This window comes from Electrophorus electricus, chromosome 4 (genome assembly GCF_041902795.1).
Source record: "Electrophorus electricus isolate QZ-2024a chromosome 4, ASM4190279v1, whole genome shotgun sequence".
Classification (NCBI taxonomy): domain Eukaryota; kingdom Metazoa; phylum Chordata; class Actinopteri; order Gymnotiformes; family Gymnotidae; genus Electrophorus; species Electrophorus electricus.
This window is the reverse complement of record NC_137500.1, coordinates 17613990-17634411: the sequence shown is the minus strand read 5'-3', so window position 1 is coordinate 17634411 and position 20422 is coordinate 17613990. Positions and strand designations below refer to the sequence as shown.

At 38.0% G+C, this 20422-nt stretch overlaps 1 protein-coding gene across 9 annotated transcripts; it reads left to right on the top strand.

Annotated features, from left to right (window-relative positions):
• Nucleotides 1–4415: 4415 nt before the first annotated feature.
• rassf8b (Ras association domain family member 8b) lies at nt 4416–18640 on the top strand. Of its 9 annotated transcripts, none has more exons than XM_081712746.1 (7): nt 4421–4528; nt 4666–4809; nt 6005–6129; nt 7167–7338; nt 8536–9407; nt 10301–10430; nt 12038–15850. In XM_081712746.1, exons 4-7 carry the CDS (start codon nt 7227–7229, stop codon nt 12154–12156), a joined length of 1233 nt encoding a protein of 410 aa, XP_081568872.1. In that variant the 5' UTR covers nt 4421–4528; nt 4666–4809; nt 6005–6129; nt 7167–7226; the 3' UTR covers nt 12157–15850. The 9 variants fall into 9 exon arrangements, with proteins under 9 accessions (XP_081568873.1, XP_026882939.3, XP_026882938.3 ...); XM_027027141.3 differs by having other exon boundaries at nt 4650–4809; XM_027027143.3 differs by having other exon boundaries at nt 4423–4519.
• Nucleotides 18641–20422: the final 1782 nt, after the last annotated feature.

The window sequence follows — 20422 nt, the reverse complement described above, 5'->3', positions numbered from 1 at the left end:
GCAAAACACATCTCAAATTTGGGCATGCCAAAGCTTCCTATTCTCTCATGCCAGCAGACTAATCATTTGGCCCTTCACTGACCCCAAAACGTAAGATCTTCTACTTCATGCACATGTTAAACTCTGGTTGCCAGCTGTGAGCTGTCCTTTCCATAGATAATTCTGTACAGATTTATATTTCCCTCTTTGTTAGCTCAGATAGTAACTGCGGGTCTAATTTCCTGGATAGGCATTCATCTCTACCAGGAATTTTTCTTAAATTGTAGTTAATTGACTTGGTCATAGTAGCTACTTGGCTAGTTAGTGTTAGTTAAGTTACGGGCGTATGTCTCGATCCTATGGTTTATTCAATCAGCTGTTGTCACGGAACGTCACGGAGTCACGTGGTTCGGCCAGCCACGTGCAGTAGGAGGACTTTCGTTTGTAACCACACCTGCACCTCGTTTTGTCTATGTGTATTTAAACTCACGTCAGGGTGTGCTGCGTGTTTGGTCATTGTAGATGTAATGTCTAAATGTAATGTGTTTATGTTAGCTTTATCCTTGTGTATTGTGTTCGTTTAACGTTAATCGTTTCTTGTTCATGTTTATCGTTTGTAATACGTGAGTGCCGCTGTCGTTTATTAAATGTTCGTCCCTGTCGAGGAAGACTGTGCGTCCTGCCTCGCGCCCTGCGGCACTCGGGCCGACACGCGTTACAGCTGTTAATTACGAATTATTCTTCTATGGCTCTTATTTCTTATCTAGAGCAACTTGCAAAAGTGCTTTGTCACTTACTCATAGAATATATCCTAGCCAGTACAGTAGGTTGGAGTCCAAAATACCAATGAACTAGAATACTCTTCTAAGCATCAGCATTGATCCCTGTATTTGAAGTGCAAAATACATGAGCTCTCAGACAAAGATAAGTGCAATGCACAATAAGTACTAGAATTTGTTACACAACAAAGGAGCAGTCAATATCAGTGTAATAAACAATACCCTACAATACTTACTAGTTTCAGTAAGTTAACATAGGCGCAGGGTCAGTGGTCATTTAAATATTTCACAAATGGATGTGTCTTCAGTCTGTGTTTGAAGACTGCAAGGGATTCTGCCATCCAGACAGGAAGTGGAAGTTCATTCCACCAGGATAGAGAATTGTCTCGATGCTTGTCTTCCATAAGACTTGAAGCATGGTATTTCAAGCCATATTTGAGGTTCGAAGTACTCTAGGTACGGATTGGGCTTTGACCACTGATGTCGCGTATGGAGGGGCTGGTCCATCATACTCACACTATCAAGCCTCTTACACTCACCATCACACTCTTACACAGTCAAGCCTCTTACTGTTACTGTTATGCACTCATAATCTTGGACAAGTTTGATAGTGAATGAGAGAGACTATGATGGTGGATGTGAGTGAGTTGATGGTAAACATGAAGGAGTTTGCGGGTCACGGTTTCTGACTTGCATAGACAGTTATCATTTAAATGAGCAGTTTCTGATTTGCTTATAGTCAAATTTGCCCCTCCCGATATGTGGTTAATTTTCTAACAAGTAGGAATCCCCATAGGCCATGTTAAATGGAACCAAGAGCTCTGACACAGATTAATGACGCTACTGGCCTCTTATATAGAGTATACACTACATGATTTTAGCCATGATTTTCCACTCACCCAGGTTTTGGAGGTTGCAGAGAAAAGCTCCACATCAGAGGCAAATTGGCATTCAGTTGGGGCTTGAAAATCAGCTCTCGATTGATCTGTGTACATTTTTCAAAGACATGACCCAAGAGGCTGCCCAATTACTTGCAGAGTCCTGAAAAATTTCTAACATGATAAATATCTGGACCTGTCTTTGAGTCCAAATCCTGTATTGTGAAAAGTGTGGCGATGACTGATAGTTAGTACAATGTCGAGCTAGAACCAGATATATATCTGCAAAATATCCAAGAAAGGGGACAGACGGAGGAGTTCCTATCTATCTATCTATCTATCTATCTATCTATCTATCTATCTATCTATCTATCTATCTATCTATCTATCTATCTATCTATCTATCTATCTATCTATCTATCTATCTATCTAGTATGACAGTGTGAGAGTATGACGTTATGTGTAAGAGATTTGTATGTGTGAGAGAGGTTTGATAGTGAGCGAGGTAATTTTGAATAATGGCCTAATGAGCCTCTCAAAGCACCTTCAAAATGGCAATTAGGAAAGCATTTTTTATGACCAATGACAAAAAAGTTTTAACGTTTTTAAAAAAGTTTTTTTGTATTGGATGGGCACTTGATTTCGATCTGGTCAAACTGTGGCCCACAGACTTTTCCATATTTACATCATCGTGTCCTTGTAACAGTGAGCGTTAAGGAGGCAGACGCATGTGCGGAGAAGAGTAAGATTTACTAGGGGCAAATCCAAAGTCGTAGTCGTAGTCCAGGGTCATAGAGCCAACATAGAGTTTGCATAATCATGCATTTCTTTAAACTTCAGAGAAAGCCACCAAATCCAGCAGTCGATGTTAAAGGTTATTTAATACAGCAGTGACCCTGGTTGCAGCTGTGGCATCTATGGTCCTCAGATCAGCAGAACAATGGCTACTAAGCAATTTGTTTTGTCCAGGGACCGAATGTGTCCCCACGATTAGCCTTCTTTCAGTCATGTAGGCCTACTGTATTCTGCAAGGTTTTGGTTGTTGAATGTGGCTTGGAGAGATGGATGCATTTACACTACCATAACATCTGGGTAAAATGCATCTCAGGCCACCTCCTGAAGTAGTTTTCAGATAATCTGTTTTAATGCATCCTAAATTATCTTACTCCTTTATTCTTATGTGGATAATGTCTATCTGGATATAATCCTGATACTCAAGACACATGGTCCCACAGTATCTGAATGACCTCATTGTATACTATAACCCACCTCGCCTACAGTGTTCTCAAAATGCAAGGTTTCTCTTAATTCCTAGTAAGATTACAGCAGGGGGAAAAACCTTCTTACATAAAGGCCCTCTGTTATGGAGCAGCCTGTTGGCTTTAATGTGTGACTCAGACACTCAATTTTCAAATCCAAGCTAAAGACTTTTTACTCAGGCTTCCTGACTTCCTCAATATAAAGGTGCCTTGTCATAGTTTTCTGGTAATCAGAGGTGTTGACACTGTTGTCTAACCATTTCATGCATTTAATCAAGTTTGTGATGATCTGGGAGGAATGCAATATCTCAGCGAGTCCTCTGGACTGTGGTCAACTTTTTGTCCTCCCTTTTACTGCTTACACAGGTTTACCTGCCAGAGCTGCATGCTTACCACTACTTCTATTGACTATGGACTATTCATGCATTGTTTGTCTTCACAGATCTAACCACATCTTTCTGTTTTATTTATGTTACTGTTATGATGCCAACGCTGAACTAGACCCACTCATCGGTGACAAAGCATCTAAGATGACACAGGTAAATATTCCAATGCTGCCAGTAGATGAACATCCATCCACTCAATCTACTACAATGGATGCAAATACAACTTGTCCACTCTAGAACCACTGGACTGCTTATTAGCTGGGCTGCCCAAGGAGAATGGGTTCCCTCTTCAGTCTTGATCCTCCCAAGGTTTCTTCCTCATTTCCACCCAGGGAGTTTCTCCTTGCCACTGTCACCTCTGGCGTGCTCATTAACATACCTGGTAAAATATATTTTTAAAGATGCTTTGTGAAAATTTGTGTGTAAAAAGCACCATATAAATACATTTGACTTGACTTGAAGTGTGCAGGTCTGACTGCTCCATCACCAACAGCTGCTCACAATGACTCAGTGACTTCTGAATGGCGACTTGCCTGTTATTTCTTACTTTTTAAAATTAGTTTTGACTACACATTACAATCGCCCTACTTTTCATGCTTGTTAATGTGGGAGTTTCTTTATTTATGGCTTGTTAAATTATGTTTCTTGATTGACTTTGTCATCAGAATCACTACTAAACTATCAGCATAATTTATTGGCTACAGCAGCCTATCCTTAGCACATAGAAATAGCTTTGCTTATTTAAATATGTTGTGTGGTACGAGTGCAAGATTTTTCAAGTTTAAATTGTATCATAAATTTCAAATTTAAAAGATAAAAGTAAGCACAGCAAAAATTCTATAGGCTTCAGAAACGCTAGAGGTTAGTATATGTGCAGTGCCAAGAGGAAATTTAAGCAAGTTAATAAGTCTGTGCACTATCATTTTAACATGTTTGAAGGCATGTACTCATTTAATTATTTATTTATTTGTGTTGCTGTTTTCCAACGTTTAATTTAAACGTCTCTGGTAGTAGGCTATGTGGCATAATTTTCGTGTTTTTGCACAAGGTAGCCTACTAAATCCAATTGAGTCATACTTAAATCACAACAGTCCACCGAATATACCTTGATAGGAAGTTGGGTTTGGGACCTGGAACAGGGCAGGCTGCTTTAAACCGGTCCACAATGCTTTGCGGTGTCCCAGTACCGTTGCGATGTATTTACGAACTGTTGGCGATATTTCGGTGAGGTACGAATGGTATGTTGGGTAGGTGCATGATGTAATATGCTACAAATGTCAGACAACTTTGCCGAGTTAACCCTCTCCAACATCACGACCTTTTCTTTGACACGTTTGTTGCTTGTTTACTTCCATCACATAATCTAAGTTCTTGAACGGAATAGGGAGGAATGACAAGCATGTAGCGCTGGTCTTCTATCCTGGTCGACAGCAAATCTCAAATGCTAGTGGAGTGGAGAAGCATGACTATGAGAGTACGCAAACAGCCTTCGGAGTGGTGCACTTGAAAGGACCGCAGATAAACACAGGTACAGTAATCTTTTGTAGCCTACAACATTGTCGCTGTACGCCTTGTTGCAAAACCAGAGGCACCGTGGTATGTCGTAAAACGGTTTAACCTTTCATGGGGCACCTTCGCGAATGCAGACGGAGCAACTGTGCCCTTTAAATAGTTGGGGTCTGCAGTTGTTTATTAAATCACCGCATGCGGGTAAGTAGGGTCGATGGCATGCAACAGAATATGGGCGATGCCGAACACAACAATGCCTAGAATAATTTTTGCCATATCAAAATGCTGCTTGACAAACTGTTAGGTTGTAGACAACGGTTTCTAAAACACATGAAACTGGGCCTGAATCTACAGCCGGAATTTATTCTTAGTCTGAGCTAATTTGTAATTAAAAACCCTTATGGAATTAACAGAGAAAATATTTTAATCGCTCATGGATCTGCAGCCAATTAAATAATGCGGTTTTTAGCTCGTTTATAAATTAGTACATCGTCCTACATTTTGTAACCCAAACACTATTTTTAAGTTTGCTATACTGACATTCGGCTCTTAAAAACACCTAATACTTTGCATTCGCAATACGGAACTCAGTACTGTTGTCTTATTAATGATTGTCTCTCTGATTTCATTGCAAAATAAAATGAAAAATATTGCGCACAGGAAATCATAAAACAGCAGATTAGATCAAAAATGCAAGTTTTAGAATGGAGTAACTCTTTTAAATATTTCTTTTGTTTGTTTCAACATCAAATATGATATTGTTAACTATGTATAACCTAATGTAATGTCAATTTTGAATGGAGTGCACTAAATAGCGCACACATTTAAAAATATTCCATTCTGCACAGACGCCTGCCTTCTCTATACTGCCTCAGGTCTACCTCACTCATATCAGTCTCTGCTGCTCAGATGGCTGTTATCAATTCCGCCTGGAAGTAGCATAAAAATAACCATCAAGTCAACCAGTTAATTTTGTCTATAGATTTTATCACTAGAATTGCCACATGTGTAATTACAACCTGTATCACACTGTACCCCTTCACATTACACATCTTTGTGTTTAACCTGTGTATAAATTTTAGCAAGGCAAATCTGATAAATATCACATTAAGAATGACCTTATACAGGCTTATGAAACTTAAAATATATGTGTACTATTTTCTATTGATACACGCAGTATGTAAAATATGCTACTTTTTTTCTTTGAATTGCAGGGGTCACCAATAATGAAACATGGTTGGTGGTCTCTGAGCATGCAGTTGACTGCATTCTCACTAGAAAAAGAGGAAGGCACAACCCTGGACTTTCATTGTTATGCCCCCACACTACATGGTAGAGAGTATGTAGAATCATATGCCACTTTCTCTAAGTGTATGGGCATGTGCTGGCTTTCCCATATATTCCTATATACTTGAGCATATTCCTGCTGTCATCAGATATCGGATTTCTCAGCTACATTGGGGGAAATGGATTAAAACAAAGAAACACAACTGTACCACACCACACACTCTTCCCCACTGTACCATAATGAACTTGATTTTTCTTTTTTATGTTAATCACACTACTGTGCAGTTCAGTCGTTTTGTCTAACAATGTCAATAAACATAGTGATAGTAAAAAGAGCAAATGGATTGGACATGAATTTATCTCGTCTGTCATGTTCACACAGGCAAGCTGTGGTATGGATCCAAAAGTACTGTCAAATAATTTGAAATTGGAAGAATATATGGAACTGGCAGTTATGGAGGAAAAAATACTGTTTTACTGACAATAACCATAATTACCTCAGTCTTTGTGTTAGTCATTGCTTAACTTGATACAATTAAGTGTAAAGTAGTAATTCTTATTGCATCTCTTGCTTAACATGTAGTGATCTTTAATATGCCTATGATGACTGAGTCACTAATCATAGCTCTGTGCTTCTGGTACCTTGAAATGATACCTTAATGTACTTTGTGACAATGTTTGTAAAAGTTGACACAAATCAAGATTTAAACATTCTCTGTCTGTAACAAGTGGAATGTGTCTAACCTCTCTACAAAAAGCATTGTATAAATTTTAGGCATAGATCTTTTAGAGGTTCATGATTTTATCTCCCATTTGCCTACTAAAATGCAGGAATTTCATTTTAAATTTAGATAAAAATAAAGAAAATGTAGATGTCATTAATGATTTTTAAAAATTCTGCTTGTATAGCATTATGGTACTGTAGGGATCTGTTGCTTGGGTAGTGGAGCTCAAAGTATGCTGAAAAAAAATGCTCTAGAACAAAAATTGTACAACAGAAAAGGTTTTAGGTTTTTAAGAGTTTTGCTGAGAAACACTTTTCAGGGAAAATTAAGTAAGGATTTCTTTCCTTATTTCTTTATTTTCTAGAGTACAGAGTCTGAAAGATGTTCACAAGTCTATGTATAGAGGGAGAATGACATCACCCAGATGAAAGCCATGGAGCTGAAGGTGTGGGTGGATGGAGTGCAACGCATCGTCTGTGGGGTCACTGAGGTCACTACATGTCAGGAAGTCGTGATTGCCCTGGCCCAGGCCATAGGTGAGACACTAAACAGACATCTTGTGTGTGCCAAGGAGAACAAAGCATTGAGAAAGTCCAGGTGTATTTTTGAAACTGTTGAGTTGAAGAAAAAGTACACTTTTAAAACAGGTTTGTACAAAGTTTTCTGTGGGCTGCAGATCGAAGGGACATAAACTCAATGCATTCTTACAAAGTAAAATTTTACAACTAAACTTTACTTGTAAACTTTGGTGGTAAGACAGCTGATCCTTATTCAGCTTCCCCAGCACTGCTCTCATTGAGATGTAAGAGAATGATGAGCACAAGCACCACAGGCTTGCTCCTGTCAAATGTTCAGGCACACCAGAGACTCTCGCACCTGAAAGACTGGCCTTCCTAACTCAAAAGCTCAGTGTGACTAGCAGCCATTTGTCCTGCCCTCAGGGGACAGATGGGCACTCACTTGCACTTTCTGCTTCTTTTTTGGTTCTCCCCATTTGTCTTTCTGTGCTTCTTAAATATGTGACTGTATACATATCAGGCTAGTTTTATGACCACAGGTTCAGCCTAGTCTCAGGCTAAATTGCCCAGTCAGTGAATGACATCCAATGAAAACCCCTTTCAGTGTAGGTCTAGGTCTTGATCTGTATGTGAAGAGCTAGCCTATAACATTTTACTCAAAAGCTGAAAACAGCCTGTTTGTTTCTTATCTGACCTCCTGCTTTAGGGAGGCCCCCTTTGTCTGTCTGCTTTTAACCACATGTTATGACTCTTAGCAACAAGCAGGCTTTGTGAGCCTTTTCATGAGAATAGCCTTTTTTGAACAGCATGTAAAGTACAGAATTCTCTCCCAGCAGCTCACAACACTGCCTTTAAACTGAGCAGTGGGAAAAACAGGATTTGCTCACTGAGTTCACTTGTTCACTGGAGTAAACTGGAAACTCTTTTTACATGCCAGGCATTGTGTTTTTCTTTCATTTTTAATTATTACATTTTTAAATGTAAAGAATATTTTCCACACAAATGAACCACATATGTTTTGTTGGTTTAAGTGCTAGTACTAGCTTAAGTGCTAGTTTAAGTTTTAGTACTGAAATCAATGCTCAATGGTTTAAGTAGTGCAGAATATATAGTAATGTTCAGTAATGTTTAGTTGTTAACATGTCTCAAGACAAATAATGTAACAGCAAAAACTTCAAATAATGGCAACACTTTTCATTGCTGACTAAATTGCAGGGCGCACTGGAAGGTACACCCTGATCGAGAAATGGCGTGAGACAGAAAGGCACCTGGCCCCCCATGAGAATCCAGTGGTGTCCCTGAATAAGTGGGGTCAATATGCCAGCGATGTGCAGCTTGTGTTACAACGCACCGGACCCTCTTTGAGTGAACGGCCCACCTCAGAAACCTCAGCTCTTGTGCCCGAGCGTGGTCTGTTCCACCAGAGCCTGCCGCCTCTGGCCAAGCTGCGGCCCTTGGGTGCTGACCGCTCCATGAAGCGGCGCGAGCCAAAACACAAGTCCTTGACCTTCACTGGTGGCAGCAGGGGCCTGCGGGACATCTTTGGCAGGAGCCGGGAGTCGGGCCGGGTCCGCAGCGCCACCCCAGGGTTAGGCATGCAGGACCTGGGCCGTCACGTGCAGATGCAAAAGGAGAAGCTGTGCTTACTGGAGAAGCGGCTACAGGGCTGTGATCGTGAGCTGCATAGTGAGTTTCTGACAGCTGAAGACGAGGAGGAGCTGCGCTCATTGGAGCAGCAGGTGCTGAGGATGGAGGCTGAGATGGAGGAGCAGGAATTCTGGGAGAGTAAGCTGCTGTTGGAGCAGGAAACGGAGCGGCAGCTGCGCGAGCAGCTGCATGAGCTGCGCATTCGAGTGCAGGAGTGTGAGGTTCGGCTGGCCGAGTACCTGGCGCAGATTCAGCACATGGAGTCATGCCTGGAGTCCGAACAGCTACAGCGGACAATGCAGGCAGACGAAGAGGAGCTGCAGGAGCAGATGGAGGAAGTGAGGAAAGAGCTGGAGATACAGGTTCAGCATGGTTCCAGGCTAGAGGGCAGCTGCAGAGCAGTGGACCTTTCTCTGGGACAGTCCAGCATTCGGCTACAGGTAAGCCTGAACTGTGAGATGGATGAACTTTTACCATAATTCAGATAACATAAGCAGTAACGAAGTATTTGGTCTCTAATACAGTAACTCAGGATGGTGGTCTTTTTTAATAAGTGAAACATAAATTATGAGATTGGAAATCAGTGGATTGTTATCAGTGCTTAGTTTACACATTTCAATAAAAAATATTTTTTCGCATGTTTTTCATTCCTGACAACATTTTGGTCATCACCTTGTTTTGGCACTCTCATAGAAGGGAACAGTTTCTCTTGTCACATGCAAAAACAAAAAATCCCAAAACATAATTTCCACTTTAATGCACTAATTATCCATCCACTGATATCAGCAGTTTTTGAAGCATTTCTAAAAGAATACCTTGTCTGAAGATTTTAGTAAGCCACATTACTTTTAACTAGTTCTTTCTCTGCAGAGGGCCGAGCAGCAACATTTATAAAGTCTTAAAGGTCAAAGGAGTGTTGATAATTATACATTATTGCTGGAGCTCCTTGTCTCAGGTTGAGAACTCTGGAGTGTATGGATGGCTTACTGAAAGAGCTTGAGACAGAGGCTGAGGTTGAACAGAGTGAGACCAGAGCAATTAGGCATGTCATAGAGCAGACTTCAGGAGGATAGAAGGAGGAGAAAAGGAGTGAATTAAAAGGAATGATAGAAGGAGTGAAGTAAATGCCTGATAGATTAATGGGATGGAGATGGATTTGGCCAGCTCACATTACATCAGCCAACAAAGCATTCTATTAAATCCTTGGTGGTTTGCAGGAGTTTGGTGGACCTCACAACTGTATATACTTCTCAGTTTTGGAATATACTGTGGTACGTTTCATGTTGTGGTTTGTCAGTAATTACTTTCTACTTGATGGATTTGCTTTGTACAGGAAAAGGAGCAGGAGCTGGAACAGTTAACCAAGGAACTGAGACAAGTAAACCTTCAACAGTTTATCCAGCAGACTGGCACCAAAGTGACCGTGCTCCCAGCAGAACCTGCTGAAGAGGAGAGTAGCAAAGGTATACACAAACCTAGACACACAAACACTAGGATAACTAATTACTAGTAAAACAAAATTTGTATGTCTTAATAATATATTTGATAAAATGCTGTATTTTAGAGTAGTTTGTTCAAGCTTTTGAAAAGGAGCATCACATGTCTTGGTCCCTCTGAAATGATTCATATACCCCCCCTGAAAGAAAATGTAAAAAAAATGTATTTAAGAGAGAAAAACACGTGAATTGTTTAATGACGTGTGGCATAGCGCGTTTCACAGTTGGAAGTCTAAGATTTCAGTAAGTGGAGGTGGTGTGTCAATGCTGTGAATTATCAGAGCAGTAATTTTTGAGTCACCACATCTACACACAACTTGTGTAATTTGTGTAATTTGATTAAAACAGTGAAAGCAACCTGAGCTTGATGACCCATATGAAGAATTGGGGCAAATGTTGATTTATGCACTTTTGCATAGGCAAACAGCGGTGGCAAAGGGATACGTGTTAAGTAGTCACATCAGTCTAGTAATGACCTCGGATAGTAATGTATATGGACAGTATATGGACATTTTATTGAATCAAAACCATATGTACACAGTTGTTTAGACATTACAGGAAAGGTTATGCAGTTCTCTCGACACACTGAAACATCGCATCACCAAATATATGTACTGTCTCTCATAATGCTCACTCATAATTTTAAATGACAATGAAAGTTCTAGCTTGCTTTACATATTGAAATTAGCAGGTGGATATTTCTGACAAAGAGCAAGTGTTCTGTACCTGTGGATGCAGAACCAGCCCTTTCTTTGTTTAAAGTTTGATACTTAATAACTTGTTCAAGCTTTTAAACCACTAAAATGCCCAATAAAATGATCTTTTGCTATAATTTAACAATGAATGCCCTTAAACTCTGGAATTAACTGAATGGTATAACTGCTAATTTGGCTACCAACCTGTGAGGGATGTGTTGACTCTTGCTAGTCACAAAGCAACACAGTTTCAGACAGCTTTATTTTTTTGTTTTATTTGCCATTATAACTACTACAGCTGGTTTCCTGCTTTGGAAATCATAGTTCTTGCCTACATCATCCATAGTTACCGACCACAGGAGTCCCTCATTTTAATGCAATGCTCTCATCCAACGCTTCCTCCAAAACCCCTCTCTACCCCTTTCTATGTTCTGTGTGCCTGTGCAAAATTATTCATATGCAGGGGGAAACACCTCCTTAGAGAGCAATATTATGATTGGTTAAAGCAACTGGACCTCACTGATATTTTAATCTTTTAGCCAATAAATCTCAGCAGATCTATTTTTATTGATGTGAAGACAGTTGGCTAAAGTATTCTTTAGATAATTGTCTCAAAACATCCTTAATCTGCAATAAGAAACACTAAAACAACATGAACTGAAACATTTAGAAACTACACAGTAGCTACATGAGAATCGGCATCCCATTCTTTAAAATTCAAAAGGTTTTGGCTGCTGCAGCAAGCATATCGTATAGTATTATATCTTGTTGTATTAAAGTATATGGAACTTCAGATTTCCTAAGTCAGTATGCCCTGTGTAACTTTCTGAACAGGTCAGGCATCACAATATGTATGTAATGTGTCCTGTTGTCATCCAGAGTCTGAGCAGTCCATCTCTCTGAAGCATTTGGGTTCAGCCCACCCCCTCCCCAACACCCTCCAAGCCCTCCAAAGCCCGCTGAGCTCCAGCTTCAACCCAGAAGGCATTTATGTCTGATCATCCCAGAGCCCCTGGACATCTACAAGTGAAACGATCATACACTGCATTTCAAGCCATTCACACCACTCAACTGTCAATATTGTTTGTTTGCTTAATGCAACAGAAGATCCATTACTCTCCACTATAATTCATGTAGGGAGGAGTGTACTCTACATAGGGGATTGATCGTCTCTTTTGATCAGTGCTACACCTTTTACAAAATTTTCTCATGAACAACACTTTATCTGTCAACCACAAAAGATGTCCTCTCAAAAGCTACTTAACCGAGCCACCTAGTGGTTAGTTTTACTAGACCTAGCCTGCCCATCTAGACTGCATGATTTTGCCTGTCAGCCTTTTGCCGTCGAAGGTTCCATGCAACACAGGTGATGTCAGTCTTCCACAGTGTTCCTCAACAGCTGACTATCCAGGATCTGTTCCCTAAACATCCTCTCACAGTCTTGTGCATCACTGCTGCCTGGTTGTAATGCTAAGACTGGAGAGGACTTTTCAGTATGCTGTATTGTACCTAGTGGTTTATTGAGCTAAAGTTTATTGAGCTGCAGTGGTTTGCACTTTATTGGCCAAAACATCTGCTGTGGAATGACACAAATTTAAAAGGTGAATTTTCTTATATCTTCTTTTATCTATGATGCAATGATTGCTGCTAATTTAACTTCTTATTGGTTCCTTGATTTTTATTTATATATATATATATATATATATATATATATATATATATATATATAATATCCCCCCCCCCCCCCCCCGATTTTTTTAAAAAACATATAGAATATAATGGTGTATCAAGGACATTGTACAATAGAAGCGCAATACAACACAATAGAAATGTTGGCATGATTTGCCTGAGAGAATGAGAATTTATTTTTATTTACCATTTTAGCTAAAGGCCTAATGTTGGCTCAAACCCAAAAGGACTCAAATAAACAACTATCACAGTGCATTTATCAGTAATCTCAGAGCAAGAGTGCCGATTGGTTCCTCAAGAGAATGCAAGTTTTTCACATTTGTAGTAAGAGATGTTTGCTGATGTGAAAGCCAGTGAAATGATGAAACCAAGCTGTGATTTTTGTGCTTGCTTCTCTTGCTTTTGCTATATGATTCTGCGTTCTTTGTAGTTGCCGCCCTTCACAAGGTTGTAATACCCATGTGCTAGTTACACTTGTGTTTATCATCTGGTTTTAATTTGATCTGGAATGTCTATTTATATTTTTCCTCAACCTCTCATTCTCTCACATCAGTTCACTTATATAAGCTTGCAAGCTGTCTTATAATATTGACAAGTATTCACACTTTTTAATGGAGATAAATGTTTATGCTCGAAAGGATCAGTTGGGTGGTCTTTCACTGAATATTTGTTGTAGTGTGAGAAGATGCATCCTAGATCTGCAGTTTTGCTCTGAGAAACGTTGGCACTGATTGACTTTATAAAAAAAAAAAAAAAAAAAGCTTACTACATTGCTACGTGACCAGTTTGTATGCAGAATTTATTCAGTTTCCTGCATTCTACACTTTATGCACAATTATGCTATGTACATGCAAGAATATACATGTAAAAAAAAAGTGCTAATGTGATAGAATTTTGGTAATACCAAATTCTTGGGTGTGTGCGTTTGGCCAATAAAGGAAAAACACTTTTAGCTTTGCTGAATTTTTTAAAATCCTAATTTTGCTCATTTTTCAGATAGTTGGATTTGCTTATCTTAAACTTGAATTTCATATTCAGTTACATAAATTTGACAAATTAATTCCAATGATCAGACATGTCTAGTGAAATATCAAGGAGTGTATTTTGAGGATATATCTTTTATATCTTAAATTGCAGTGAAATTTGCTGATTTTATTGGAATTATTGGCATTCCAATAATATCCAAATATCACTTTGAATCATTAAACTATACTCAATGATTTCTGTCTCAAATTGCTAAATGAATGTAAAGATCAAAGATGCATCATGCACACCTTCACTTTAACGGATGAATGTGGGATCAGGACCTATCGGGATAGTTAGTAATCTATCATTTTAGATTAGTAATGTTTGGAACCATGTTTGTCAGAGTTCTACATAGAACACAAGCTGATTGCTAAGTAACTTAGTCAGCATTGAGTGTTTTTACTGTTTTTATTTAGTTTTGTGAAGGATGACTGAGTCTGTTTGACATCCCACCAAAACCAGAAATCATCACTCTTCAATAGCAGGATTTTAAAATCTACAGATGTATTTTAGATAGTACACAACCTTTAAACATTTAATGTTTTTTCTCTTTTAATTTGATAATTTGATACCTCTTGTCAAAAATCAAGAAAAAGTATAATTGCAATGAATAACAAAATATCATCTTGATAAATAGTAAAATAATATACTGTACATTACTGGTGCCAAATAGTACTAATTTGTATTTGTACAAATACGGAAAATGGAGTTTGTGAAAAAGCGTTTTTATAGCTGCATATAATTTCATACAGACCTTGACAAACCTTGATTTGGTCTCAGGGAGCAGGTCTTAGAAGTGACATGTATAGTACAGTTCTGTATAGTTCTGTACCCTAACAGATGTATAGTGCAGTTCTGTACAGTGTCAATACACTGACACATAAGCTTTGTTCAATTAAATATGAAAACCCCTGAAAGTTTTCTATCCTACACTGGATTCCTAGCAAAACTTGATATCTCTTCTACATTTACCTCAAAAATGTATCAAGTACAGAGGAGCAAAGGATAAATATGAAAACAATAATAACACATGCAGTTTTTATAAATCAGCAAATCAAACTATCAATCTAATAAAAAAACGTTGCTTAAAAAACGTTGCTTGATGATATCAAACATGAAAGGTACAAATTGTATTTTAAATATTTGTACAAATACAAAAATATGTCCCCAATATATTTACTTTGATGCATTTTTTTTTTTTTTTTTTTTTTTTTTTTTGTGAATGTTACAAGAATTTAAATTGCATTGCATTTGACTCTGGTAACAAGTATGTGGTTCTTTTCCAGTATAGATAGATGCACACAGTCCTTTAATTGAAAGGGTTTGGAATAAATTGATATGCATGCCTTACTAAAAAGTGTAAATAGTATAAAGCAACATATCAGCAAGTAGCAAAGAGATCTATTTTTAACATTGTCAAAAATACTGCACTATGGTCTCCTTGTTGAAAGGTTATAATGGCTGACATGAAGTAAATGATTCTTTTTTTTCTAGTTAGTTGCATGCTCCAGTACTTTGTGTGAAGCGCTGTTTGGGGAGCAGTGAATTCTGAAGTGAATCTTTCAACACTTCATGTAAGTGTAATAAACAATTGATAGTGAAGTTACAAAGACCTAATTGATTTGTTAAAAGGACTATGCAGCATGGCCTGTCCCTGAACTTAAATAAATAAATATTTGGGTTTACTCTGCCATGTGTAGTAGCATGAGCTGAATATAAGTTGAATGTTCAGATAAGAAGTTAGATTAAGCCAGGTGCTAATATCAGTCATCACTTGCGTCACTTGTGATCTACAATGCAGTACCAGAATCAATGTGGACAATAGACATTTGTCCAACTCTTATTTTTCCAATAATGTAGCAATGTCACTTCCTCCTTTAAGAGTATGATATGCCTGAAAAAATATTGAAATTATATGTTCAAAATGTATACTTGTTTATCAATCAGCATAACATGTAAAATACATTTAGAACAGCATGATGGCTTTCTGGTCATTCTTTTTTTAATGATGCTTGTAGATATCAGCTTTGATCTCTATGCTTGAGGCAAACACTGTATAAACAATGTATTTATTATTATGATAACAGGTTTGAAAGCAGTGGTAGCAAGTGTGCAGTGTTTTCATTCTGTTGGAAGAATGTTGGCATAGGAGTGATTGCATAATGATGCTCCTTGAAGTCTCCACTATTATTCACAAACCTGGCTGACTATTAAATATTTGGTGTTGATATACTCTCACTCTGATTATGCCGGACATGATAAATGATCATGTTCTAATCTTTGGAGCATAGATGGTTTTGCCAAGTAGGTTAAGATGTTTTAGGACCAGGAGTCCTAAAACTTGGTTCTGATGCAAGTTCATATACTCTTCCTCTTGCTTCTTTTTCTCCATGTCTCTCTCATTGTAATGTTGGAGACAGTACTATATCCAGAGTGGTGCATACTTTTCTGTACTGTCTACCCTGGTACTGACTTACACCTGTCCTTTTCATTAGTGACTAACATTGATGTAATGCTCAGCACAAGATAAGACAAAAACTCTTCAAATTTAGACTCAGTTAGAGAGACTAATTGTACAGGTTATTGTGAAAAACCCCATCTCTAAGAAAAATCATGATGTGTGTGACATTTTTTGTCATCTAAATACAAATGTAAAATGGATGATGCCAAGTTTAGGGGACACTTGGCCTTTTTGTTAAGAATTTATATATTTTGTACTACTCAGCTTCATGTTCCTCAAAGTGTTTTCCTTGTTATAAAGATACTTTTTTGTCTAAATAATGATGTATAGGTGTTATTTTAAAAGCAAAAAACTTTTTCAGACCAGTGAGGAATCCTGGGGGATCATTTACATGAAAGTAAAAGCTTTAGCTAAAGGATTTATTTATTTAGTTTAATATATTTTAATAGGTACATTTATTTAACACCTTTCTCAAACTCAAGGACATTTTACAATCAGATATCACACTTGATGAGAAGCAGCAGCCAATTTGAACACAGTGTAAGACCATATATATATATATATATATATATATATATATATATATATACACACACACATGACAATTTAGAGTATCTAATCTCCATATTTTTGGACTGTGGGAGGAAACCCATGCAGAAACAGGGAAAACATGGAAACTGCATAGGGACTCAAACTAAAGACCGTAGTGCTGAGAGGCAAATGTGCTAGCCACCATGCCAAGCCATTGATGAATTATTATGAATTATTTTTTCATTATTGTTAAAAATATTTTCCTCAAAATAAACTAATCCTAATGTGTTAAAGTATTGCAAATTGTCAAAGAAAATATTCTTTTTTTAATATTTCAGAACTGTGGGTGTCTAAAAAGTTTTAATATGTATTTTTACTTTTATTTTGTGTCAGTAGCCAATAGGATTACAAAACTGCCTAGATGAGTGGTGACCATTGGCAATATTGGAAATAACTAGAAGGTTTGAGATCAGCCTGTAGTTTGACAGCTGTAGCCCAGCATCTTATTCGAGGTTATTGGACTGATTACTGCTAATTCGAATGATTTAGCTACATAGCCATGTTTAAGGAGGAGTTAATTAAATTGAGTAAAAGTTTAGTTATTTCAGGTAGAATTTCCTTAAGTGTGTGGGCAGCGAATCTCTGTATACCTGAAATGGTTTTAGCTATAACTAGAGCAATCTTGTCCATAACACTAACCAATTTTGAGTTAAAGCTCTTCAGAAACACATCCACAGACCTGGATGGTTTGTATGGTACCGTGCACATTTTGCTCATTAAAATATATATAGTGGTGGTGTCATTTATAAACCTTTTCTTAATACTGATACATCGGGTCTTGAATTCTAGAGAGGCCAACATATGAAACAACACACAGTAATGGTCTGACAAAGCTACATCCTTAAACAGAGGGTGATATGTTGAGACCTTTTGAAATAACCAAATCCACAGTGTGACCATGACAGTGTGTATTCCCCGCCACATGCTGAGAGAGCCCAAAAATGTTCAATATAGTACAAAGATCTTTGGCATAATTGTCCCTGGGATTGTCATTGTGTATATTAAAATCCCCAGCAATTACAAAATGGATGAAATCAGTGGAAATGAAAGATAGTAAATCTGCAAATTCATCTATAAAATCTGCGTTGTACTTTGGAGGCCTTTAGACCATTACTAGTAATATTTTTGGCATACCTGTTCGAAATGCACAGACAATGTTAAAGGATGTAAAGTAAACAAATGATAACTGCCTGCATTGGAAGGAACCATTAAATAGAGCAGCTGTATCTTCACCTTTTCGGCTGTCATGAGAGACATTTATAAAGTTGGAGTTTGGTGGAGTTGACTCAGTTAATATGGTTGTGGCAGTACATTTCATCTAACAATGTTTCACTTAAAAGCATAACATCTGGCCCATGGGCTTATGACACAATCATTAAATAAATTAGATTTGTTCATGGATGACCTAATATTAATAAGAACTAACTTATAATAACCTTTGTGCTTTGTACCAAATGCTGTGGCTTGTATCTTACATAATAAAGATTTGCCACATTTACAGTATCTGAGATGTACTGTTTTTTTCTGTTTCTGATAGGTACTAGGATGGGAGAGATTACAGGCAAGCTGGGTTCAAGCTTCTTTTGAAAACAAGTAATGCTAATGTCCTTACTTTAACAGCAGGGAACTGAAGATTATCAATGTGGCACACTTTTTGAGATTGAGGTGCCCTCTTCCATTTCAGCAGATAATGGTTGTTGGGGGTTCTGTTGGCGATGTGGTAGAGAGCAAAGCTGCCTTGCCAGTGGTGGTTGGGGCACCACAGGTAATGGGTGAGCTTGACATTTCTTAGAGAAGGGTCTGACGATGGAAGTGAGGATAAGGAAGTAGATGAGTGGGGAGGGGGATCAGGGTTGATATTATACTGGTGCTAAGGGCTGGCTGACAAGGAAAGTGACAGGCTCATACCAGCCAATAATAGTGTTTCTAGAAGCTAATATGCTCTGTTATCATCATGGCTCTCATCCAAGGTCTGCAGCTCTGTCAGGCATCCACAGTGGGGAAAATCTGCTGGTGGAAGGGAGTCCTTGGGTGCTTGTTCCAGTATGTCATCACTGGTGGGGGGTGGACAGATTGCGCACAGAAAAAATTACGTTCTATGTCAAAGTTTTGACACTCCTCGTTTGTTCGTAGTCCATCTTGCCTAAAAAGGGAACTGGTAGCTCAGTAGTTAAGGTACGTGACTTGTAATTGGAAGGTTGCTGGTTCAAGCCCCACCCCTGCCAAGTTGCCCCTGAGCAAGGCCCTTAACCCTCAATTGTTTAAGTTGTAGTCATAATTGTAAGTTGCTTTGGATAAAAGCATCAGATAAATGTAAACAAATATCTATTTCCAAAAAACAGGTTCATGTTGTCATTAAAGTTCAGGTTATTTGACCTGCAGCTTTTGTGTAGCCAAGTGTTTAATCCAAGTAGCCTTGAGAAAATATTTCTTCTCCATGGAGGCAGAGGACCACTGATAAAGGCGCTGTGGCTCTGGAGTCCTTGGACAACTACCACACACTCATGGCTTTCTAGAGCCAGGGTCCACCAGAGTTGCCTGATACAATGTTACTTTGTCCCAGGAAGCTGGTGAAGGTTATCTGTCCAACTAATTTGCATGTGTGTGTCCACATCTCATGGGTCATCAGGTAGGCAAATTTATTGTTATATCTATAAAATTAAACTATTTGTACAACTCCATATCTGGCCGAAATACACTGTGGGACCTGTAGTTTCATTTGTTTGTTTGTTTTTGTTTTTTTACCTATGTCCACTATCAATTTCCAGTCTCTTGCTTCACTACATCTACCAATAGCCCACGCTTGCCCCTCTCGTTCCAACTTAATCACTTTATTAGTAATACCCTTAGGCAAAGTGTTTACCTCTAGATGCTTACATAAAGATAATACACAAAGCATTTGATAGTATCTCCACGTATACTGACCCTACGATAAACTAACCTTACACGCTTGTAAAATATGCTTCGTGTGCCAACCCTCACACATAATTTGCACCTACCCACTGTCGAAGTTTTTGTGGAGGAAAGACGTTGTAAGTTGCTCAAAGCATGTGGATGGATAAAAGCACAGATTAACCCAGATTTCAACTGAGTAATCAGCCATATAACACACAAACATAAGTGTGTTATCGCACTGGCAATGATGCAAAAGAAAATTACCTAAGAGGCCTTAAGCATTGAATGTCTTCACTATTTAAACACGAGAATCCTTTCTTGCAACTGTGGCTGTGTTCCCCAATCAAGAATGAGCTTTTATATATATAAAAACATACATATATAACATTTGGCTATACAATTTTTTATTAAAGTAAATGTTACCAAAAATATTGCACTTAAACTTGAACACACCAATTTCTCACTTGATAAAGAATATAAATGTTCATTATATATATATATATATATATATATATATATATATATATATATATATAAATAATATATATATATATATATAAATAATATATATATATATATATAAATAATATATAATATATATA

Bases quoted from the DNA above. Each gene is read 5' to 3' on its own strand.
- rassf8b (XM_027027139.3), top strand. From the start codon at position 7,227: ATGAAAGCCATGGAGCTGAAGGTGTGGGTGGATGGAGTGCAACGCATC. The intron at 7,339-8,535 runs GTGAGACACTAA...ACTAAATTGCAG, and splicing joins TGCCCTGGCCCAGGCCATAG to GGCGCACTGGAAGGTACACC. The intron at 9,408-10,300 runs GTAAGCCTGAAC...TGCTTTGTACAG, and splicing joins AGTCCAGCATTCGGCTACAG to GAAAAGGAGCAGGAGCTGGA.